A 24,562-nucleotide genomic window follows, 5' to 3' on the forward strand; every position below is an offset into this window, starting at 1 on the left:
TATCTTATACTGTTTTGTTTCAATAAGGGTACATCGCAGTGTGTTGCAATTAAGCCTGTTTTGTTTCAATAAGGGTACATCGCTGTGTGTCACATCTTAGCCTGTTTCAATAAGGGTATATCGCTGTGTGTCACATCCAATCCTTTTTCAATAAGGGTGCATTGCTGTGTGTCACATCTGATACTGTTTCAATAAGGGTGCATCGCTGTGGGTCACATCTAATCCTTTTTCAATAAGGGTACACCGCTGTGTGTCACTTCTAATCCTTTTCAATAAGGGTGCATTGCTGTGTGTTACATCTAATATACTGTTTCAATAAGGGTACATCGCTGTGTGTCACATCTAATACTGTTCCAATAAGGGTACATCGCTGTGTGTCACATCTAAGGCTGTTTCAATTAGGGTCCATCGCTGTGTGTCACATCTAATACTGTTTCGATAAGGGTGCATCGCCGTGTGTCACACCTAAGCCTGTTTTGTTTCAATAAGGGTACATCGCCGTATATGTTAAATTTAATCTTGTTTCAATAAGGGTACATCACCGTGTGTGTAAACTCTAAGCCTGTTTCAATAAGGTCACATCGCCGCGTGTCACATCTAATACTGTTTCAATAAGGGTACATCACCGTTGCCACATCTTAGCCTGTTTCACTTAGGGTGCATCGCTGTGTGTCACATCTAATACTGTTTCAATAAGGGTACAGCGCAGTGTGCGTAACATCAAAGCCTGTTTCAATAAGGGTACATCGCCGTGTGTGTTACATCTAAGCCCTTTTCAGTAAGGGTACATCGCCGTGTGTGTTACATCTAAGCCTGTTTCAATAAGAGTACATCGGCGTGTGTATTACATCTAAGCCTGTTTCAATGAGGGTACATGGCCGTGTCTTACATCTTAGCCTGTTTCAATAAGGCTACATCGCCGTGTGTCCCATCTAATACTGTTTTGTTTCAATAAGGGTACATCGCAGTGTGTTGTATCTAAGCCTGTTTTGTTTCAATAAGGGTACATCGCTGTGTGTCACTTCTAAGCCTGTTTCAATAAGGTTACATCGCCGTGTGTTACATCTTAGCCTGTTTCAATAAGGCTACATCGCCGTGTGTCACATCTTATACTGTTTTGTTTCAATAAGGGTACATCGCAGTGTGTGTTACATCTTAACCTGTTTCAACACGGGTACATCGCCGTGTCTGTTACATCTTAGCCTGTTTCAATAAGGCTACATCGCCGTGTGTCACATCTTAACCTGTTTAAACAAGGGTACATCGCCGTGTGTGTTACTTCTAATCCTGTTTCAATAAGGGTACACCACCGTGTGTGTTACATCTCAACCTGTTTCAATAAGGGTACATCGCCGTGTGTGTTACATCTAAGCCTGTTTCAGTAAGGGTACATCGCCGTGTGTGTTACATCTTAGCCTGTTTCAATAAGGGTACATCGGCGTGTGTATTACATCTAAGCCTGTTTCAATGAGGGTACATGGCCGTGAGTTTTACATCTTAGCCTGTTTCAATTAGGCTACATCGCCGTGTGTCATATCTTATACTGTTTTGTTTCAATAAGGGTACATCGCAGTGTGTTGCAATTAAGCCTGTTTTGTTTCAATAAGGGTACATCGCTGTGTGTCACATCTTAGCCTGTTTCAATAAGGGTATATCGCTGTGTGTCACATCCAATCCTTTTTCAATAAGGGTGCATTGCTGTGTGTCACATCTGATACTGTTTCAATAAGGGTGCATCGCTGTGGGTCACATCTAATCCTTTTTCAATAAGGGTACACCGCTGTGTGTCACTTCTAATCCTTTTTCAATAAGGGTGCATTGCTGTGTGTTACATCTAATATACTGTTTCAATAAGGGTACATCGCTGTGTGTCACATCTAATACTGTTCCAATAAGGGTACATCGCTGTGTGTCACATCTAAGGCTGTTTCAATTAGGGTCCATCGCTGTGTGTCACATCTAATACTGTTTCGATAAGGGTGCATCGCCGTGTGTCACACCTAAGCCTGTTTTGTTTCAATAAGGGTACATCGCCGTATATGTTAAATTTAATCTTGTTTCAATAAGGGTACATCACCGTGAGTGTAAACTCTAAGCCTGTTTCAATAGATCACATCGCCGCGTGTCACATCTAATACTGTTTCAATAAGGGTACATCGCCATGTGTGTTACATCTAAGCCTGTTTCAATAAGGTTACATCGCCGTGTGTGTTACATCTTAGCCTGTTTCAATAAGGCTACATCGCCGTGTGTCACATCTTATACTGTTTTGTTTCAATAAGGGTACATCGCAGTGTGTGTTACATCTTAACCTGTTTCAACACGGGTACATCGCCGTGTCTGTTACATCTTAGCCTGTTTCAATAAGGCTACATCGCCGTGTGTCACATCTTAACCTGTTTAAACAAGGGTACATCGCCGTGTGTGTTACTTCTAATCCTGTTTCAATAAGGGTACACCACCGTGTGTGTTACATCTCAACCTGTTTCAATAAGGGTACATCGCCGTGTGTGTTACATCTAAGCCTGTTTCAGTAAGGGTACATCGCCGTGTGTGTTACATCTTAGCCTGTTTCAATAAGGGTACATCGGCGTGTGTATTACATCTAAGCCTGTTTCAATGAGGGTACATGGCCGTGAGTTTTACATCTTAGCCTGTTTCAATTAGGCTACATCGCCGTGTGTCACATCTAATACTGTTTTGTTTCAATAAGGGTACATCGCAGTGTGTTGGATCTAAGCCTGTTTTGTTTCAATAACGGTACATCGCTGTGTGTCACATCTAAGCCTGTTTCAATAAGGGTACATCGCCGTGTGTGTTACATCTTAGCCTGTTTCAATAAGGCAACATCGCCGTGTGTCATATCTTATACTGTTTTGTTTCAATAAGGGTACATCGCAGTGTGTTGCAATTAAGCCTGTTTTGTTTCAATAAGGGTACATCGCTGTGTGTCACATCTTAGCCTGTTTCAATAAGGGTATATCGCTGTGTGTCACATCAATCCTTTTTCAATAAGGGGTGCATTGCTGTGTGTCACATCTGATACTGTTTCAATAAGGGTGCATCGCTGTGGGTCACATCTAATCCTTTTTCAATAAGGGTACACCGCTGTGTGTCACTTCTAATCCTTTTTCAATAAGGGTGCATTGCTGTGTGTTACATCTAATATACTGTTTCAATAAGGGTACATCGCTGTGTGTGTCACATCTAATACTGTTCCAATAAGGGTACATCGCTGTGTGTCACATCTAAGGCTGTTTGTTTCAATAAGGGTCCATCGCTGTGTGTCACATCTAATACTGTTTCGATAAGGGTGCATCGCCGTGTGTCACACCTAAGCCTGTTTTGTTTCAATAAGGGTACATCGCCGTATATGTTAAATTTAATCTTGTTTCAATAAGGGTACATCACCGTGTGTGTAAACTCTAAGCCTGTTTCAATAAGGTCACATCGCCGTGTGTCACATCTAATACTGTTTCAATAAGGGTACATCACCGTTGCCACATCTTAGCCTGTTTCACTTAGGGTGCATCGCTGTGTGTCACATCTAATACTGTTTCAATAAGGGTACAGCGCAGTGTGCGTAACATCAAAGCCTGTTTCAATAAGGGTACATCGCCGTGTGTGTTACATCTAAGCCCTTTTCAGTAAGGGTACATCGCCGTGTGTGTTACATCTAAGCCTGTTTCAATAAGAGTACATCGGCGTGTGTATTACATCTAAGCCTGTTTCAATGAGGGTACACGGCCGTGTCTTACATCTTAGCCTGTTTCAATAAGGCTACATCGCCGTGTGTCCCATCTAATACTGGTTTGTTTCAATAAGGGTACATCGCAGTGTGGTGTATCTAAGCCTGTTTTGTTTCAAAAAGGGTACATCGCTGTGTGTCACATCTAAGCCTGTTTCAATAAGGTTACATCGACGTGTGTGTTACATCTTAGCCTGTTTCAATATGGCTACATCGCCGTGTGTCACATCTTATACTGTTTTGTTTCAATAAGGGTACATCGCAGTGTGTTGCAATTAAGCCTGTTTTGTTTCAATAAGGGTACATCGCTGTGTGTCACATCTTAGCCTGTTTCAATAAGGGTACATCGCTGTGTGTCACATCCAATCCTTTTTTCAATATGGGTGCATTGCTGTGTGTCACATCTCATACTGTTTCAATAAGGGTGCATCGATGTGTGTCACATCTAATCCTGTTTCAATAAGGGTGCATTGCTGTGTGTCACATCTCATACTGTTTCAATAAGGGTGCATTGCTGTGTGTCACATCTCATACTGTTTCAATAAGGATGCATCGATGTGTGTCACATCTAATCCTTTTTCAATAAGGGTACACCGCTGTGTGTCACTTCTAATCCTTTTTCAATAAGGATGCATTCCTGTGTGTTACATCTAATATAATGTTTCAAAAACGGTACATCGCTGTGTGTCACATCTAATACTGTTCCAATAAGGGTGCATCGCTGTGTGTCACATTTAAGCCTGTTTCAATTAGGGTACATCGCTGTGTGTCACATCTAATACTGTTTCGATGAGGGTGCATCGCCGTGTGTCACACCTAAGCCTGTTTTGTTTCAATAAGGGTACATCGCCGTATATGTTAAATTTAATCTTGTTTCAATAAGGGTACATCACCGTGAGTGTAAACTCTAAGCCTGTTTCGATAAGGTCACATCGCCCTGTGTCACATCTAATACTGTTTCAATAAGGGTACATCACCGTTGCCACATCTAAGCCTGTTTCACTTAGGGTGCATCGCTGTGTGTAACATCTAATACTGTTTCAATAAGGGTACATCACCGTTGCCACATCTAAGCCTGTTTCACTTAGGGTGCATCGCTGTGTGTCACATCTAATACTGTTTCAATAAGGGTACAGCGCAGTGTGCGTAACATCAAAGCCTGTTTCAATAAGGGTACATCGCTGTGTGTGTTACATCTAAGCCCTTTTCAGTAAGGGTACATCGCCGTGTGTGTTACATCTAAGCCTGTTTCAATAAGAGTACATCGGCGTGTGTATTACATCTAAGCCTGTTTCAATGAGGGTACATGGCCGTGTCTTACATCTTAGCCTGTTTCAATAAGGCTACATCGCCGTGTGTCCCATCTAATACTGTTTTGTTTCAATAAGGGTACATCGCAGTGTGTTGTATCTAAGCCTGTTTTGTTTCAATAAGGGTACATCGCTGTGTGTCACTTCTAAGCCTGTTTCAATAAGGTTACATCGCCGTGTGTGTTACATCTTAGCCTGTTTCAATAAGGCTACATCGCCGTGTGTCACATCTTATACTGTTTTGTTTCAATAAGGGTACATCGCAGTGTGTGTTACATCTTAACCTGTTTCAACACGGGTACATCGCCGTGTCTGTTACATCTTAGCCTGTTTCAATAAGGCTACATCGCCGTGTGTCACATCTTAACCTGTTTAAACAAGGGTACATCGCCGTGTGTGTTACTTCTAATCCTGTTTCAATAAGGGTACACCACCGTGTGTGTTACATCTCAACCTGTTTCAATAAGGGTACATCGCCGTGTGTGTGTAAGCATCTAAGCCTGTTTCAGTAAGGGTACATCGCCGTGTGTGTTACATCTTAGCCTGTTTCAATAAGGGTACATCGGCGTGTGTATTACATCTAAGCCTGTTTCAATGAGGGTACATGGCCGTGAGTTTTACATCTTAGCCTGTTTCAATTAGGCTACATCGCCGTGTGTCCCATCTAATACTGTTTTGTTTCAATAAGGGTACATCGCAGTGTGTTGGATCTAAGCCTGTTTTGTTTCAATAAGGGTACATCGCTGTGTGTCACATCTAAGCCTGTTTCAATAAGGGTACATCGCCGTGTGTGTTACATCTTAGCCTGTTTCAATAAGGCAACATCGCCGTGTGTCATATCTTATACTGTTTTGTTTCAATAAGGGTACATCGCAGTGTGTTGCAATTAAGCCTGTTTTGTTTCAATAAGGGTACATCGCTGTGTGTCACATCTTAGCCTGTTTCAATAAGGGTATATCGCTGTGTGTCACATCCAATCCTTTTTCAATAAGGGTGCATTGCTGTGTGTCACATCTGATACTGTTTCAATAAGGGTGCATCGCTGTGGGTCACATCTAATCCTTTTTCAATAAGGGTACACCGCTGTGTGTCACTTCTAATCCTTTTTCAATAAGGGTGCATTGCTGTGTGTTACATCTAATATACTGTTTCAATAAGGGTACATCGCGTGTGTGTCACATCTAATACTGTTCAATAAGGGTACATCGCTGTGTGTCACATCTAAGGCTGTTTCAATTAGGGTCCATCGCTGTGTGTCACATCTAATACTGTTTCGATAAGGGTGCATCGCCGTGTGTCACACCTAAGCCTGTTTTGTTTCAATAAGGGTACATCGCCGTATATGTTAAATTTAATCTTGTTTCAATAAGGGTACATCACCGTGTGTGTAAACTCTAAGCCTGTTTCAATAAGGTCACATCGCCGCGTGTCACATCTAATACTGTTTCAATAAGGGTACATCACCGTTGCCACATCTTAGCCTGTTTCACTTAGGGTGCATCGCTGTGTGTCACATCTAATACTGTTTCAATAAGGGTACAGCGCAGTGTGCGTAACATCAAAGCCTGTTTCAATAAGGGTACATCGCCGTGTGTGTTACATCTAAGCCCTTTTCAGTAAGGGTACATCGCCGTGTGTGTTACATCTAAGCCTGTTTCAATAAGAGTACATCGGCGTGTGTATTACATCTAAGCCTGTTTCAATGAGGGTACATGGCCGTGTCTTACATCTTAGCCTGTTTCAATAAGGCTACATCGCCGTGTGTCCCATCTAATACTGTTTTGTTTCAATAAGGGTACATCGCAGTGTGTGTTGCATCTAAGCCTGTTTTGTTTCAATAAGGGTACATCGCTGTGTGTCACTTCTAAGCCTGTTTCAATAAGGTTACATCGCCGTGTGTGTTACATCTTAGCCTGTTTCAATAAGGCTACATCGCCGTGTGTCACATCTAATACTGTTTTGTTTCAATAAGGGTACATCGCAGTGTGTGTTACATCTTAACCTGTTTCAACACGGGTACATCGCCGTGTCTGTTACATCTTAGCCTGTTTCAATAAGGCTACATCGCCCGTGTGTCACATCTTAACCTGTTTAAACAAGGGTACATCGCCGTGTGTTACTTCTAATCCTGTTTCAATAAGGGTACACCACCGTGTGTGTTACATCTCAACCTGTTTCAATAAGGGTACATCGCCGTGTGTTACATCTAAGCCTGTTTCAGTAAGGGTACATCGCCGTGTGTTACATCTTAGCCTGTTTCAATAAGGGTACATCGGCGTGTGTATTACATCTAAGCCTGTTTCAATGAGGGTACATGGCCGTGAGTTTTACATCTTAGCCTGTTTCAATTAGGCTACATCGCCGTGTGTCACATCTAATACTGTTTTGTTTCAATAAGGGTACATCGCAGTGTGTTGGATCTAAGCCTGTTTTGTTTCAATAAGGGTACATCGCTGTGTGTCACATCTAAGCCTGTTTCAATAAGGGTACATCGCCGTGTGTGTTACATCTTAGCCTGTTTCAATAAGGCAACATCGCCGTGTGTCATATCTTATACTGTTTTGTTTCAATAAGGGTACATCGCAGTGTGTTGCAATTAAGCCTGTTTTGTTTCAATAAGGGTACATCGCTGTGTGTCACATCTTAGCCTGTTTCAATAAGGGTATATCGCTGTGTGTCACATCCAATCCTTTTTCAATAAGGGTGCATTGCTGTGTGTCACATGTGATACTGTTTCAATAAGGGTGCATCGCTGTGGGTCACATCTAATCCTTTTTCAATAAGGGTACACCGCTGTGTGTCACTTCTAATCCTTTTTCAATAAGGGTGCATTGCTGTGTGTTACATCTAATATACTGTTTCAATAAGGGTACATCGCTGTGTGTCACATCTAATACTGTTCCAATAAGGGTACATCGCTGTGTGTCACATCTAAGGCTGTTTCAATTAGGGTCCATCGCTGTGTGTCACATCTAATACTGTTTCGATAAGGGTGCATCGCCGTGTGTCACACCTAAGCCTGTTTTGTTTCAATAAGGGTACATCGCCGTATATGTTAAATTTAATCTTGTTTCAATAAGGGTACATCACCGTGTGTGTAAACTCTAAGCCTGTTTCAATAAGGTCACATCGCCGTGTGTCACATCTAATACTGTTTCAATAAGGGTACATCACCGTTGCCACATCTTAGCCTGTTTCACTTAGGGTGCATCGCTGTGTGTCACATCTAATACTGTTTCAATAAGGGTACAGCGCAGTGTGCGTAACATCAAAGCCTGTTTCAATAAGGGTACATCGCCGTGTGTTACATCTAAGCCCTTTTCAGTAAGGGTACATCGCCGTGTGTGTTACATCTAAGCCTGTTTCAATAAGAGTACATCGGCGTGTGTATTACATCTAAGCCTGTTTCAATGAGGGTACACGGCCGTGTCTTACATCTTAGCCTGTTTCAATAAGGCTACATCGCCGTGTGTCCCATCTAATACTGGTTTGTTTCAATAAGGGTACATCGCAGTGTGGTGTATCTAAGCCTGTTTTGTTTCAAAAAGGGTACATCGCTGTGTGTCACATCTAAGCCTGTTTCAATAAGGTTACATCGACGTGTGTGTTACATCTTAGCCTGTTTCAATATGGCTACATCGCCGTGTGTTACATCTTATACTGTTTGCTTTTTCAATAAGGGTACATCGCAGTGTGTTGCAATTAAGCCTGTTTTGTTTCAATAAGGGTACATCGCTGTGTGTCACATCTTAGCCTGTTTCAATAAGGGTACATCGCTGTGTGTCACATCCAATCCTTTTTCAATATGGGTGCATTGCTGTGTGTCACATCTCATACTGTTTCAATAAGGGTGCATCGATGTGTGTCACATCTAATCCTTTTTCAATAAGGGTGCATTGCTGTGTGTCACATCTCATACTGTTTCAATAAGGGTGCATTGCTGTGTGTCACATCTCATACTGTTTCAATAAGGGTGCATCGATGTGTGTCACATCTAATCCTTTTTCAATAAGGGTACACGGCCGTGTCTTACATCTTAGCCTGTTTCAATAAGGCTACATCGCCGTGTGTCACATCTAATACTGTTTTGTTTCAATAAGGGTACATCGCAGTGTGTTGGATCTAAGCCTGTTTTGTTTCAATAACGGTACATCGCTGTGTGTCACATCTAAGCCTGTTTCAATAAGGGTACATCGCCGTGTGTGTTACATCTTAGCCTGTTTCAATAAGGCTACATCGCCGTGTGTCATATCTTATACTGTTTTGTTTCAATAAGGGTACATCGCAGTGTGTTGCAATTAAGCCTGTTTTGTTTCAATAAGGGTACATCGCTGTGTGTCACATCTTAGCCTGTTTCAATAAGGGTATATCGCTGTGTGTCACATCCAATCCTTTTTCAATAAGGGTGCATTGCTGTGTGTCACATCTGATACTGTTTAAATAAGGGTGCATCGCTGTGGGTCACATCTAATCCTTTTCAATAAGGGTACACCGCTGTGTGTCACTTCTAATCCTTTTTCAATAAGGGTGCATTGCTGTGTGTTACATCTAATATACTGTTTCAATAAGGGTACATCGCTGTGTGTCACATCTAATACTGTTCCAATAAGGGTACATCGCTGTGTGTCACATCTAAGGCTGTTTCAATTAGGGTCAATCGCTGTGTGTCACATCTAATACTGTTTCGATAAGGGTGCATCGCCGTGTGTCACACCTAAGCCTGTTTTGTTTCAATAAGGGTACATCGCCGTATATGTTAAATTTAATCTTGTTTCAATAAGGGTACATCACCGTGTGTGTAAACTCTAAGCCTGTTTCAATAAGGTCACATCGCCGTGTGTCACATCTAATACTGTTTCAATAAGGGTACATCACCGTTGCCACACCTTAGCCTGTTTCACTTAGGGTGCATCGCTGTGTGTCACATCTAATACTGTTTCAATAAGGGTACAGCGCAGTGTGCGTAACATCAAAGCCTGTTTCAATAAGGGTACATCGCCGTGTGTGTTACATCTAAGCCCTTTTCAGTAAGGGTACATCGCCGTGTGTGTTACATCTAAGCCTGTTTCAATAAGAGTACATCGGCGTGTGTATTACATCTAAGCCTGTTTCAATGAGGGTACACGGCCGTGTCTTACATCTTAGCCTGTTTCAATAAGGCTACATCGCCGTGTGTCCCATCTAATACTGGTTTGTTTCAATAAGGGTACATCGCAGTGTGGTGTATCTAAGCCTGTTTTGTTTCAAAAAGGGTACATCGCTGTGTGTCACATCTAAGCCTGTTTCAATAAGGTTACATCGACGTGTGTGTTACATCTTAGCCTGTTTCAATGTGGCTACATCGCCGTGTGTTACATCTTATACTGTTTTGTTTCAATAAGGGTACATCGCAGTGTGTTGCAATTAAGCCTGTTTTGTTTCAATAAGGGTACATCGCTGTGTGTCACATCTTAGCCTGTTTCAATAAGGGTACATCGCTGTGTGTCACATCCAATCCTTTTTCAATATGGGTGCATTGCTGTGTGTCACATCTCATACTGTTTCAATAAGGGTGCATCGATGTGTGTCACATCTAATCCTTTTTCAATAAGGGTGCATTGCTGTGTGTCACATCTCATACTGTTTCAATAAGGGTGCATTGCTGTGTGTCACATCTCATACTGTTTCAATAAGGGTGCATCGATGTGTGTCACATCTAATCCTTTTTCAATAAGGGTACACCGCTGTGTGTCACTTCTAATCCTTTTTCAATAAGGGTGCATTGCTGTGTGTTACATCTAATATAATGTTTCAAAAAGGGTACATCGCTGTGTGTCACATCTAATACTGTTCCAATAAGGGTGCATCGCTGTGTGTCACATTTAAGCCTGTTTCAATTAGGGTACATCGCTGTGTGTCACATCTAATACTGTTTCGATGAGGGTGCATCGCCGTGTGTCACACCTAAGCCTGTTTTGTTTCAATAAGGGTACATCGCCGTATATGTTAAATTTAATCTTGTTTCAATAAGGGTACATCACCGTGAGTGTAAACTCTAAGCCTGTTTCGATAAGGTCACATCGCCCTGTGTCACATCTAATACTGTTTCAATAAGGGTACATCACCGTTGCCACATCTAAGCCTGTTTCACTTAGGGTGCATCGCTGTGTGTGACATCTAATACTGTTTCAATAAGGGTACATCACCGTTGCCACATCTTAGCCTGTTTCACTTAGGGTGCATCGCTGTGTGTCACATCTAATACTGTTTCAATAAGGGTACAGCGCAGTGTGCGTAACATCAAAGCCTGTTTCAATAAGGGTACATCGCTGTGTGTGTTACATCTAAGCCCTTTTCAGTAAGGGTACATCGCCGTGTGTGTGTTACATCTAAGCCTGTTTCAATAAGAGTACATCGGCGTGTGTATTACATCTAAGCCTGTTTCAATGAGGGTACATGGCCGTGTCTTACATCTTAGCCTGTTTCAATAAGGCTACATCGCCGTGTGTCCCATCTAATACTGTTTTGTTTCAATAAGGGTACATCGCAGTGTGTTGTATCTAAGCCTGTTTTGTTTCAATAAGGGTACATCGCTGTGTGTCACTTCTAAGCCTGTTTCAATAAGGTTACATCGACGTGTGTGTTACATCTTAGCCTGTTTCAATAAGGCTACATCGCCGTGTGTCACATCTTATACTGTTTTGTTTCAATAAGGGTACATCGCAGTGTGTGTTACATCTTAACCTGTTTCAACACGGGTACATCGCCGTGTCTGTTACATCTTAGCCTGTTTCAATAAGGCTACATCGCCGTGTGTCACATCTTAACCTGTTTAAACAAGGGTACATCGCCGTGTGTGTTACATCTAATCCTGTTTCAATAAGGGTACATCACCGTGTGTGTTACATCTCAACCTGTTTCAATAAGGGTACATCGCCGTGTGTGTTACATCTAAGCCTGTTTCAGTAAGGGTACATCGCCGTGTGTGTTACATCTTAGCCTGTTTCAATAAGAGTACATCGGCGTGTGTATTACATCTAAGCCTGTTTCAATGAGGGTACATGGCCGTGAGTTTTACATCTTAGCCTGTTTCAATTAGGCTACATCGCCGTGTGTCACATCTAATACTGTTTTGTTTCAATAAGGGTACATCGCAGTGTGTTGGATCTAAGCCTGTTTTGTTTCAATAAGGGTACATCGCAGTGTGTTGTACATCTAAGCCTGTTTCAGTGTTTCATCGCCTGTTTTGTTTCAATAAGGGTACATCGCTGTGTGTGTCACTTCTAAGCCTGTTTCAATAAGGTTACATCGACGTGTGTGTTACATCTTAGCCTGTTTCAATAAGGCTACATCGCCGTGTGTCACATCTTATACTGTTTTGTTTCAATAAGGGTACATCGCAGTGTGTGTTACATCTTAACCTGTTTCAACACGGGTACATCGCCGTGTCTGTTACATCTTAGCCTGTTTCAATAAGGCTACATCGCCGTGTGTCACATCTTAACCTGTTTAAACAAGGGTACATCGCCGTGTGTGTTACTTCTAATCCTGTTTCAATAAGGGTACATCACCGTGTGTGTTACATCTCAACCTGTTTCAATAAGGGTACATCGCCGTGTGTGTTACATCTAAGCCTGTTTCAGTAAGGGTACATCGCCGTGTGTGTTACATCTTAGCCTGTTTCAATAAGGGTACATCGGCGTGTGTATTACATCTAAGCCTGTTTCAATGAGGGTACATGGCCGTGAGTTTTACATCTTAGCCTGTTTCAATTAGGCTACATCGCCGTGTGTCACATCTAATACTGTTTTGTTTCAATAAGGGTACATCGCAGTGTGTTGTATCTAAGCCTGTTTTGTTTCAATAACGGTACATCGCTGTGTGTCACATCTAAGCCTGTTTCAATAAGGGTACATCGCCGTGTGTGTTACATCTTAGCCTGTTTCAATAAGGCTACATCGCCGTGTGTCATATCTTATACTGTTTTGTTTCAATAAGGGTACATCGCAGTGTGTTGCAATTAAGCCTGTTTTGTTTCAATAAGGGTACATCGCTGTGTGTCACATCTTAGCCTGTTTCAATAAGGGTATATCGCTGTGTGTCACATCCAATCCTTTTTCAATAAGGGTGCATTGCTGTGTGTCACATCTGATACTGTTTCAATAAGGGTGCATCGCTGTGGGTCACATCTAATCCTTTTTCAATAAGGGTACACCGCTGTGTGTCACTTCTAATCCTTTTTCAATAAGGGTGCATTGCTGTGTGTTACATCTAATATACTGTTTCAATAAGGGTACATCGCTGTGTGTCACATCTAATACTGTTCCAATAAAGGTACATCGCTGTGTGTCACATCTAAGGCTGTTTCAATTAGGGTGCATCGCTGTGTGTCACATCTAATACTGTTTCGATGAGGGTGCATCGCCGTGTGTCACACCTAAGCCTGTTTTGTTTCAATAAGGGTACATCGCCATATATGTTAAATTTAATCTTGTTTCAATAAGGGTACATCACCGTGTGTGTAAACTCTAAGCCTGTTTCAATAAGGTCACATCGCCGTGTGTCACATCTAATACTGTTTCAATAAGGGTACATCACCGTTGCCACATCTTAGCCTGTTTCACTTAGGGTGCATCGCTGTGTGTCACATCTAATACTGTTTCAATAAGGGTACAGCGCAGTGTGCGTAACATCAAAGCCTGTTTCAATAAGGGTACATCGCCGTGTGTGTTACATCTAAGCCCTTTTCAGTAAGGGTACATCGCCGTGTGTGTTACATCTAAGCCTGTTTCAATAAGAGTACATCGGCGTGTGTATTACATCTAAGCCTGTTTCAATGAGGGTACACGGCCGTGTCTTACATCTTAGCCTGTTTCAATAAGGCTACATCGCCGTGTGTCACATCTTATACTGTTTTGTTTCAATAAGGGTACATCGCAGTGTGTTGCAATTAAGCCTGTTTTGTTTCAATAAGGGTACATCGCTGTGTGTCACATCTTAGCCTGTTTCAATAAGGGTACATCGCTGTGTGTCACATCCAATCCTTTTTCAATATGGGTGCATTGCTGTGTGTCACATCTGATACTGTTTCAATAAGGGTGCATCGATGTGTGTCACATCTTATCCTTTTTCAATAAGGGTACATCGCTTTGTGTCACTTCTAATCCTTTTTCAATAAGGGTGCATTGCTGTGTGTTACATCTAATATAATGTTTCAATAAGGGTACATCGCTGTGTGTCACATCTAATACTGTTCCAATAAGGGTGCATCGCTGTGTGTCACATTTAAGCCTGTTTCAATTAGGGTGCATCGCTGTGTGTCACATCTAATACTGTTTCGATGAGGGTGCATCGCCGTGTGTCACACCTAAGCCTGTTTTGTTTCAATAAGGGTACATCGCCGTATATGTTAAATTTAATCTTGTTTCAATAAGGGTACATCACCGTGAGTGTAAACTCTAAGCATGTTTCGATAAGGTCACATCGCCCTGTGTCACACCTAATACTGTTTCAATAAGGGTACATCACCGTTGCCACATCTAAGCCTGTTTCACTTAGGGTGCATCGCTGTGTGTCACATCTAATACTGTTTCAATAAGGGTACATCACCGTTGCCACATCTAAGCCTGTTTCACTTAGGGTACATCGCTGTGTGTCACATCTAATACTGTTTCAATAAGGGTACAGTGCAGTGTGCGTAACATCAAAGCCTGTTCCAATAAGGGTACATCGCCGTGTGTGTTACATCTAAGCCCTTTTCAGTAAGGGTACATCGCCGTTTTTTGTTACATCTAAGCCTGTTTCAATAAGAGTACATCGGCGTGTGTATTACATCTAAGCCTGTTTCAATGAGGGTACATGGCCGTGTCTTACATCTTAGCCTGTTTCAATAAGGCTACATCGCAGTGTGTCCCATCTAATACTGTTTTGTTTCAATAAGGGTACATCGCAGTGTGTTGTATCTAAGCCTGTTTTGTTTCAACAAGGGTACATCGCTGTGTGTCACTTCTAAGCCTGTTTCAATAAGGTTACATCGACGTGTGTGTTACATCTTAGCCTGTTTCAATAAGGCTACATCGCCGTGTGTCACATCTTATACTGTTTTGTTTCAATAAGGGTACATCGCAGTGTGTGTTACATCTTAACCTGTTTCAACACGGGTACATCGCCGTGTCTGTTACATCTTAGCCTGTTTCAATAAGGCTACATCGCCGTGTGTCACATCTTAACCTGTTTAAACAAGGGTGCATCGCTGTGTGTCACATCTAATACTGTTTCAATAAGGGTACATCACCGTGTGTGTTACATCTAAGTCTGTTTCAGTAAGGGTACATCGCCGTGTGTGTTACATCTTAGCCTGTTTCAATAAGGGTACATCGGCGTGTGTATTACATCTAAGCCTGTTTCAATGAGGGTACATAGCCGTGAGTTTTACATCTTAGCCTGTTTCAATCAGGCTACATCGCAGTGCGTGTGTCACATCTAATACTGTTTTGTTTCAATAAGGGTACATCGCAGCGTGTTGGATCTAAGCCTGTTTTGTTTCAATAACGGTACATCGCTGTGTGTCACATCTAAGCCTGTTTCAATAAGGGTACATCGCCGTGTGTGTTACATCTTAGCCTGTTTCTATAAGGCTACATCGCCGTGTGTCATATCTTATCCTGTTTTGTTTCAATAAGGGTACATCGCAGTGTGTTGCAATTAAGCCTGTTTTGTTTCAATAAGGGTACATCGCTGTGTGTCACATCTTAGCCTGTTTCAATAAGGGTATATCGCTGTGTGTCACATCCAATCCTTTTTCAATAAGGGTGCATTGCTGTGTGTCACATCTGATACTGTTTCAATAAGGGCGCATCGCTGTGGGTCACATCTAATCCTTTTTCAATAAGGGTACACCGCTGTGTGTCACTTCTAATCCTTTTTCAATAAGGGTGCATTGCTGTGTGTTACATCTAATATACTGTTTCAATAAGGGTACATCGCTGTGTGTCACATCTAATCCTTTTTCAATAAGGGTACATCGCTGTGTGTCACTTCTAATCCTTTTTCAGTAAGGGTGCATTGCTGTGTGTTACATCTAATATAATGTTTCAATAAGGGTACATCGCTGTGTGTCACATCTAATACTGTTCCAATAAGGGTGCATCGCTGTGTGTCACATTTAAGCCTGTTTCAATTAGGGTGCATCGCTGTGTGTCACATCTAATACTGTTTCGATGAGGGTGCATTGCCGTGTGTCACACCTAAGCCTGTTTTGTTTCAATAAGGGTACATCGCAGCGTGTTGGATCTAAGCCTGTTTTGTTTCAATAACGGTACATCGCTGTGTGTCACATCTAAGCCTGTTTCAATAAGGGTACATCGCCGTGTGTGTTACATCTTAGCCTGTTTCTATAAGGCTACATCGCCGTGTGTCATATCTTATACTGTTTTGTTTCAATAAGGGTGCATCGCTGTGTGTCACATTTAAGCCTGTTTCAATTAGGGTGCATCGCTGTGTGTCACATCTAATACTGTTTCGATGAGGGTGCATCGCCGTGTCACACCTAAGCCTGTTTTGTTTGAATAAGGGTACATCGCCGTATATGTTAAATTTAATCTTGTTTCAATAAGGGTACATCACCGTGAGTGTAAACTCTAAGCCTGTTTCGATAAGGTCACATCGCCCTGTGTCACACCTAATACTGTTTCAATAAGGGTACATCACCGTTGCCACATCTAAGCCTGTTTCACTTAGGGTGCATCGCTGTGTGTCACATCTAATACTGTTTCAATAAGGGTACATCACCGTTGCCACATCTAAGCCTGTTTCACTTAGGGTGCATCGCTGTGTGTCACATCTAATACTGTTTCAATAAGGGTACAGCGCAGTGTGCGTAACATCAAAGCCTGTTTCAATAAGGGTACATCGCCGTGTGTGTTACATCTAAGCCCTTTTCAGTAAGGGTACATCGCCGTGTGTGTTACATCTAAGCCTGTTTCAATAAGAGTACATCGGCGTGTGTATTACATCTAAGCCTGTTTCAATGAGGGTACATGGCCGTGTCTTACATCTTAGCCTGTTTCAATAAGGCTACATCGCCGTGTGTCCCATCTAATACTGTTTTGTTTCAATAAGGGTACATCGCAGTGTGTTGTATCTAAGCCTGTTTTGTTTCAATAAGGGTACATCGCTGTGTGTCACTTCTAAGCCTGTTTCAATAAGGTTACATCGACGTGTGTGTTACATCTTAGCCTGTTTCAATAAGGCTACATCGCCGTGTGTCACACCTTATACTGTTTTGTTTCAATAAGGGTACATCGCAGTGTGTGTTACATCTTAACCTGTTTCAACACGGGTACATCGCCGTGTCTGTTACATCTTAGCCTGTTTCAATAAGGCTACATCGCCGTGTGTCACATCTTAACCTGTTTAAACAAGGGTACATCGCCGTGTGTGTTACATCTAATCCTGTTTCAATAAGGGTACATCACCGTGTGTGTTACATCTAAACCTGTTTCAATAAGGGTACATCGCCGTGTGCGTTACATCTAAGCCTGTTTCAGTAAGGGTACATCGCCGTGTGTGTTACATCTTAGCCTGTTTCAATAAGGGTACATCGCCGTGTGTATTACATCTAAGCCTGTTTCAATGAGGGTACATGGCCGTGAGTTTTACATCTTAGCCTGTTTCAATTAGGCTACATCGCCGTGTGTCACATCTAATACTGTTTTGTTTCAATAAGGGTACATCGCAGCGTGTTGGATCTAAGCCTGTTTTGTTTCAATAACGGTACATCGCTGTGTGTCACATCTAAGCCTGTTTCAATAAGGGTACATCGCCGTGTGTGTTACATCTTAGCCTGTTTCTATAAGGCTACATCGCCGTGTGTCATATCTTATACTGTTTTGTTTCAATAAGGGTGCATCGCTGTGTGTCACATTTAAGCCTGTTTCAATTAGGGTGCATCGCTGTGTGTCACATCTAATACTGTTTCGATGAGGGTGCATCGCCGTGTGTCACACCTAAGCCTGTTTTGTTTCAATAAGGGTACATCGCCGTATATGTTAAATTTAATCTTGTTTCAATAAGGGTACATCACCGTGAGTGTAAACTCTAAGCCTGTTTCGATAAGGTCACATCGCCCTGTGTCACACCTAATACTGTTTCAATAAGGGTACATCACCGTTGCCACATCTAAGCCTGTTTCACTTAGGGTGCATCGCTGTGTGTCACATCTAATACTGTTTCAATAAGGGTACATCACCGTTGCCACATCTAAGCCTGTTTCACTTAGGGTGCATCGCTGTGTGTCACATCTAATACTGTTTCAATAAGGGTACAGCGCAGTGTGCGTAACATCAAAGCCTGTTTCAATAAGGGTACATCGCCGTGTGTGTTACATCTAAGCCTGTTTCAGTAAGGGTACATCGCCGTTTTTTGTTACATCTAAGCCTGTTTCAATAAGTGTACATCGGCGTGTGTATTACATCTAAGCCTGTTTCAATGAGGGTACATGGCCGTGTCTTACATCTTAGCCTGTTTCAATAAGGCTACATCGCCGTGTGTCCCATCTAATACTGTTTTGTTTCAATAAGGGTACATCGCTGTGTGTCACTTCTAAGCCTGTTTCAATAAGGTTACATCGACGTGTGTGTTACATCTTAGCCTGTTTCAATAAGGCTACATCGCCGTGTGTCACATCTTATACTGTTTTGTTTCAACACGGGTACATCGCCGTGTCTGTTACATCTTAGCCTGTTTCAATAAGGCTACATCGCCGTGTGTCACATCTTAACCTGTTTAAACAAGGGTACATCGCCGTGTGTGTTACATCTAAACCTGTTTCAATAAGGGTACATCACCGTGTGTGTTACATCTAAACCTGTTTCAATAAGGGTACATCGCCGTGTGTGTTACATCTAAGCCTGTTTCAGTAAGGGTACATCGCCGTGTGTGTTACATCTTAGCCTGTTTCAATAAGGGTACATCGCTGTGTGTCTTACATCTTAGCCTGTTTCAATTAGGCTACATCACCGTGTGTCACATCTAATACTGTTTTGTTTCAATAAAGGTACATCGCAGCGTGTTGGATCTAAGCCTGTTTTGTTTCAATAAGGGTACATCGCTGTGTGTCACATCTAAGCCTGTTTCAATAAGGGTACATCGCCGTGTGTGTTACATCTTAGCCTGTTTCTATAAGGCTACATCGCCGTGTGTCATATCTTATACTGTTTTGCTTCAATAAGGGTACATCGCAGTGTGTTGCAATTAAGCCTGTTTTGTTTCAATAAGGGTACATCGCTGTGTGTCACATCTTAGCCTGTTTCAATAAGGGTATATCGCTGTGTGTCACATCCAATCCTTTTTCAATAAGGGTGCATTGCTGTGTGTCACATCTGATACTGTTTCAATAAGGGTGCATCGCTGTGGGTCACATCTAATCCTTTTTCAATAAGGGTACACCGCTGTGTGTCACTTCTAATCCTTTTTCAATAAGGGTGCATTGCTGTGTGTTACATCTAATATACTGTTTCAATAAGGGTACATCGCTGTGTGTCACATCTAATACTGTTCCAATAAGGGTACATCGCTGTGTGTCACATCTAAGGCTGTTTCAATTAGGGTGCATCGCTGTGTGTCAATCTAATACTGTTTCGATGAGGGTGCATCGCCGTGTGTCACACCTAAGCCTGTTTTGTTTCAATAAGGGTACATCGCCGTATATGTTAAATTTAATCTTGTTTCAATAAGGGTACATCACCGTGAGTGTAAACTCTAAGCCTGTTTCAATAAGGTCACATCGCCCTGTGTCACACCTAATACTGTTTCAATAAGGGTACATCACCGTTGCCACATCTAAGCCTGTTTCACTTAGGGTGCATCGCTGTGTGTCACATCTAATACTGTTTCAATAAGGGTACAGCGCAGTGTGCGTAACATCAAAGCCTGTTTCAATAGGGGTACATCGGCGTGTGTGTTACATCTCAGCCTGTTTCAATGAGGGTACATCACCGTGTGTGTCACATCTAAGCCTGTTTTAATAAGATTGCATCGCTGTGTCTCACATCTAAGCCTGTTTCACATGTAAGCCTGTTTCAATAAGGGTGCATCGCTGTGTGTTATCTAATCAATAAGGGTACATCACCGTGTTTCAATAAGCCTGTTTCAATAATTGTGCATCACCGTGTGTCACATCTAATACTGCTTTAATAAGGGTGCATCGCTGTGTGTCACATCTAATACTGTTTCAATAAGGTACATCGCCGTATTTCCCATCTAAGCCTGTTTTGTTTCAATAAGGGTACATCTTGTGTGCCACATCTAAGCCTGTTTCAATAAGAGTACATCGCAGTGTGTCACATCTAATACTATTTCAATAAGGGTACATCAACGTGTGTTACATCTAAGCGTGTTTCAATAGGGGTACATCAACGTGTGTTACATCTAAGCCTGTTTCAACAAGGGTACATCACGGTGTGCCACATCTAAACCTGTTTCAAATAGGGTGCATCTCTGGGTGTCACATGTAATACCGTTTCAATAAAGGTGCATCACCGTGTGTCACATCTAAGACTGTTTTTTTTCAATAAGGTTACATCGCCGTGTGTGTTACATCTAAACCTGTTTCAATAAGGGTACATCGCCGTGTCTGTTACATCTTAGCCTGTTTCAATAAGGCTACATCGCCGTGTGTCACATCTTAACCTGTTGAAACAAGGGTACATCGCCGTGTGTGTTACATCTAATCCTGTTTCAATAAGGGTACATCGCCGTGTGTGTTACATCTAAACCTGTTTCAATAAGGGTACATCGCCGTGTGTGTTACATCTAAGCCTGTTTCAGTAAGGGTACATCGCTGTGTGTGTTACATCTTAGTCTGTTTCAATAAGGGTACATCGGCGTGTGTATTAGATCTAAGCCTGTTTCAATGAGGGTACATGGCCGTGTGTGTTACATCTTAGCCTGTTTCAATAAGGCTACATCGCCGTGTGTCACATCTAATACTGTTTTGTTTCAATAAGGGTACATCGCAGTGTGTTACATCTAAGCCTGTTTTGTTTCAATAAGGGTACATCGCTGTGTGTCACATCTAAGCCTGTTTCAATAAGGGTACATCGACGTGTGTGTTACATCTTAGCCTGTTTCAATAAGGCTACATCGCCGTGTGTCATATCTTATACTGTTTTGTTTCAAAAAGGGTACATCGCAGTGTGTTGCAATTAAGCCTGTTTTGTTTCAATAAGGGTACATCGCTGTGTGTCACATCTTAGGATGTTTCAATAAGGGTACATCGCTGTGTGTTACATCCAATCCTTTTTCAATAAGGGTGCATTGCTGTGTGTCACATCTGATACTGTTTCAATAAGGGTGCATCGCTGTGTGTCACATCTAATACTTTTTCAATAAGGGTACATCGCTGTGTGTCACATCTGATCCTTTTTCAATAAGGTTGCATTGCTGTGTTACATCTAATATACTGTTTCAATAAGGGTACATCACCGTGTGTCACATCTGATACTGTTTCAATAAGGGTACATCGCCGTGTGTCACATATAATCCTGTTTCAATTAGGGTGCATCGCTGTGTGTCACATCTAATAGGGTTTCAATAAGGGTGCATCGCTGTGTGTAACATCTAATACTTTTTCAATAAGGGTACATCGCTATGTGTCACATCTAATACTGTTTCAAAAAAGGTACATTGCTGTGTGTCAAATCAAGGTCTGATTTGTTTCCGTAAAGGTGGAGACGCGAAGAAGCGTGTTTGCTGCATCTGAGCCTGTTTTATTTCCATAAAGGTGGAGAAACGAAGATGCGTGTGTGTTGCCTCTGAGCCTGTTTTGTTTCCATTAGGGCGGAGACACGAAGAAGCGTATGTGTTGCATCTGAGCCTGTTTTGTTTCCATAAGGGTGGAGACACGAAAATGTGTGTGTGTCACATCTAAGCCTGTTTTGTTTACATAAGGGTGGAGACACGAAGGTGCGTGTGTGTTGTCTCTGAGCCTGTTTTGTTTCCATAAGGGTGGAGACACGAAGATGCGTGTGTGTTGCATCTGAGCCTGTTTTGTTTACATAAGGGTGGAGACACGAAGATGCGTGTGTGTTGTCTCTGAGCCTGTTTTGTTTCCATAATTGTGGAGACACGAAGATGCGGGTGTGTTGCATCTGAGCCTGTTTTGTTTACATAAGGCTGGAGACACGAAGATGCGTGTGTGTTGTCTCTGAGCCTGTTTTGTTTACATAAGGGTGGAGACACGAAGATGCGTGTGTGTTGCATCTGAGCCTGTTTTGTTTACATAAGGGTGGAGACACGAAGGTGCGTGTGTGTTGTCTCTGAGCCTGTTTTGTTTCCATAATTGTGGAGACACGAAGATGCGGGTGTGTTGCATCTGAGCCTGTTTTGTTTCCATAAGGGTCGAAACACGAAGATGCGTGTGTGTCACATCTAAGCCCGTTTTGTTTCCATAAGGGTGGAGACACGAAGATGCGTGTGTGTTGCAGGACTTCTGTGACAACAGCTCCATACACGGAACACCTGACATTGCTCTCCTGTACGTGCTTGTACATCAGGACTTCTGTGACAACAGCTCCATACACGGAACACCTGACATGGGTCTCCTGTACGTGCTTGTACACCAGGACTAATTTCAGACTCACTGAATTCAGTTTACTAGAATTTTGCAAGGGAGGAGCAAAAGGAATTATGCATATTTCGCAGCGAGGATACGTTTACCCCATTTATGGCTTCGATAAAATACATTGATAGCAGAAATGTTGAAATCATAGTTAGATATTTGTATTCATGACCTTGGCGACACTGTTCACAATGTAAGTCCTACGTTGATGCATACAGTTTGCACATACCTGATAGGTACACAGTATATTTAATTTCGACAACGGAAAGATGTAAATTGTACAACAGTGACAAAAACAATATGATATCTGAACGTATACAAACAATGACGAGATTGATTAACATTCCGGAAAAAAGAACACATACTGTGACGTGGCGTGAATCAGGTATTTTTTCATCTATGATGAAGAAAAATATCACTTACTTGGCCAAAGGATCCTGTAAAGGAATAACAGATGAGATAAGTAAACTGAACTATTAAAGTAAGGTAACGTATATAGGGACACGGGTTGTAAGCATGACACGGTTATCGCCCTTGACTGTAGTAAAACATATGACGGTATGATCAAATCCAGATCGTCTAGATTATATTTCTAGGTTTGTCATTACCATGACGATGTTTGTAGAGCCCACAAACCTGGTAGCCTTTTATGACCTGCAACACTTCGGGGTTTGCTCCCACATTAAGCAGACACGCCGTCATATGACCGAGCTACCGCTAAAACCGGCGTTAAATCAAACCCACTCACTCATCTGTTCAGTAATAGTGTATAAATAACAAGTATTCGTGTGGATTACCTTTCGGTCAGCCAGTCACACCATCTGTTGCAAGTTCTTCTACATCGTCCACTGCAAAGAAATTTGTCTTTTAGAAAATAGGGCATCTGTTTCGTAAACACCCTCCCGCTTGTTGCCCCATCAAATTCACATTTGTGTCTTGTGTCGTCAATCAACAGCTCAATAGCACTGCCATTACAGTGTTATGCCAGGGCACTATATCTGAATAAATGGCCAAGTTATACTGACCATACTGAGAAGTAAAGTGAAAATTGGCTGAGATAGAAGATGTTGTGTCAGGTTGGTACCTGCCAAACAGTCACTCACCTCCTCCAGCAGCAAATAGTCGTGAATAGCAAGAAGATAATGGCAGGTAACACCGACATCACGTTTACACTCTGTGGAATGTGCCCTTCACCTGAAACAAACACTACAGGACTGATTAGTCTGTCTGATGTGCCCTTCAACTGAAACAAACACTACAGGACTAATTAGTCTGTCTGATGTGCCCTTCAACTGAAACAAACACTACATGACTAATTAATCTGTCTGATGTGCCCTTCAACTGAAACAAAGACTACTGGACTAATTAGTCTGTCTGGTGTGCCCTTCACCTGGAACAAACACTATTGGACTAATTAGTCTGTCTGATGTGCCCTTCACCTGAAACAAACACTATTGGACTAATTAGTCTGTCTGGTGTGTCCTTCACCTGGAACAAACACTAAAGGACTAATTAGTCTGTCTGCTGTGCCCTTCACTTGGAACAAACACTGAAGGACTAATTAGTCTGTCTGATGTGCCCTTCACCTGGAACAAACACTATAGGACGAATTAGTCTTTCTGATGTGCCCTTCACCTGAATCAAACACTAAAGGACTAATTTGTCTGTCTGCTGTGCCCTTCACTTGGAACAAACACTAAAGAACTAATTAGTCTGTATGATGTGCCTTCACCTGAAACAAACACTATAGGACGAATTAGTCTGTCTGATGTGCCCTTCACCTGAATCAAACACTAAGGGACTAATTTGTCTGTCTCATGTGCCCTTCACTTGGAACAAACACTACATGACTAATTAGTCTGTCGGATGTGCCCTTCACCTAGAACAAACACTAAAGGTCTAATT

General features: G+C 42.1%; 1 protein-coding gene across 7 annotated transcripts in view; it reads right to left on the reverse strand.

Annotated features, from left to right (window-relative positions):
* Positions 1-24,562, reverse strand: part of LOC124289610 (scavenger receptor class F member 2-like) — a 65,295-nt gene that overhangs the window by 15,111 nt on the left and 25,622 nt on the right. For all 7 annotated transcript variants that reach the window (XM_046726211.1, XM_046726208.1, XM_046726209.1 and 4 more), the window contains 3 exons: positions 23,761-23,851; positions 23,455-23,505; positions 23,081-23,094 (listed from right to left, as the gene is read on the reverse strand). In XM_046726211.1, coding sequence (XP_046582167.1) covers positions 23,081-23,094; positions 23,455-23,505; positions 23,761-23,851 — 156 coding nt within the window. The remainder of the gene's footprint in view (positions 1-23,080; positions 23,095-23,454; positions 23,506-23,760; positions 23,852-24,562) is intronic.

Source organism: Haliotis rubra, unplaced genomic scaffold (genome assembly GCF_003918875.1).
Source record: "Haliotis rubra isolate DU_JTF1 unplaced genomic scaffold, ASM391887v1 Scf444, whole genome shotgun sequence".
Classification (NCBI taxonomy): Eukaryota; Metazoa; Mollusca; class Gastropoda; order Lepetellida; family Haliotidae; genus Haliotis; species Haliotis rubra.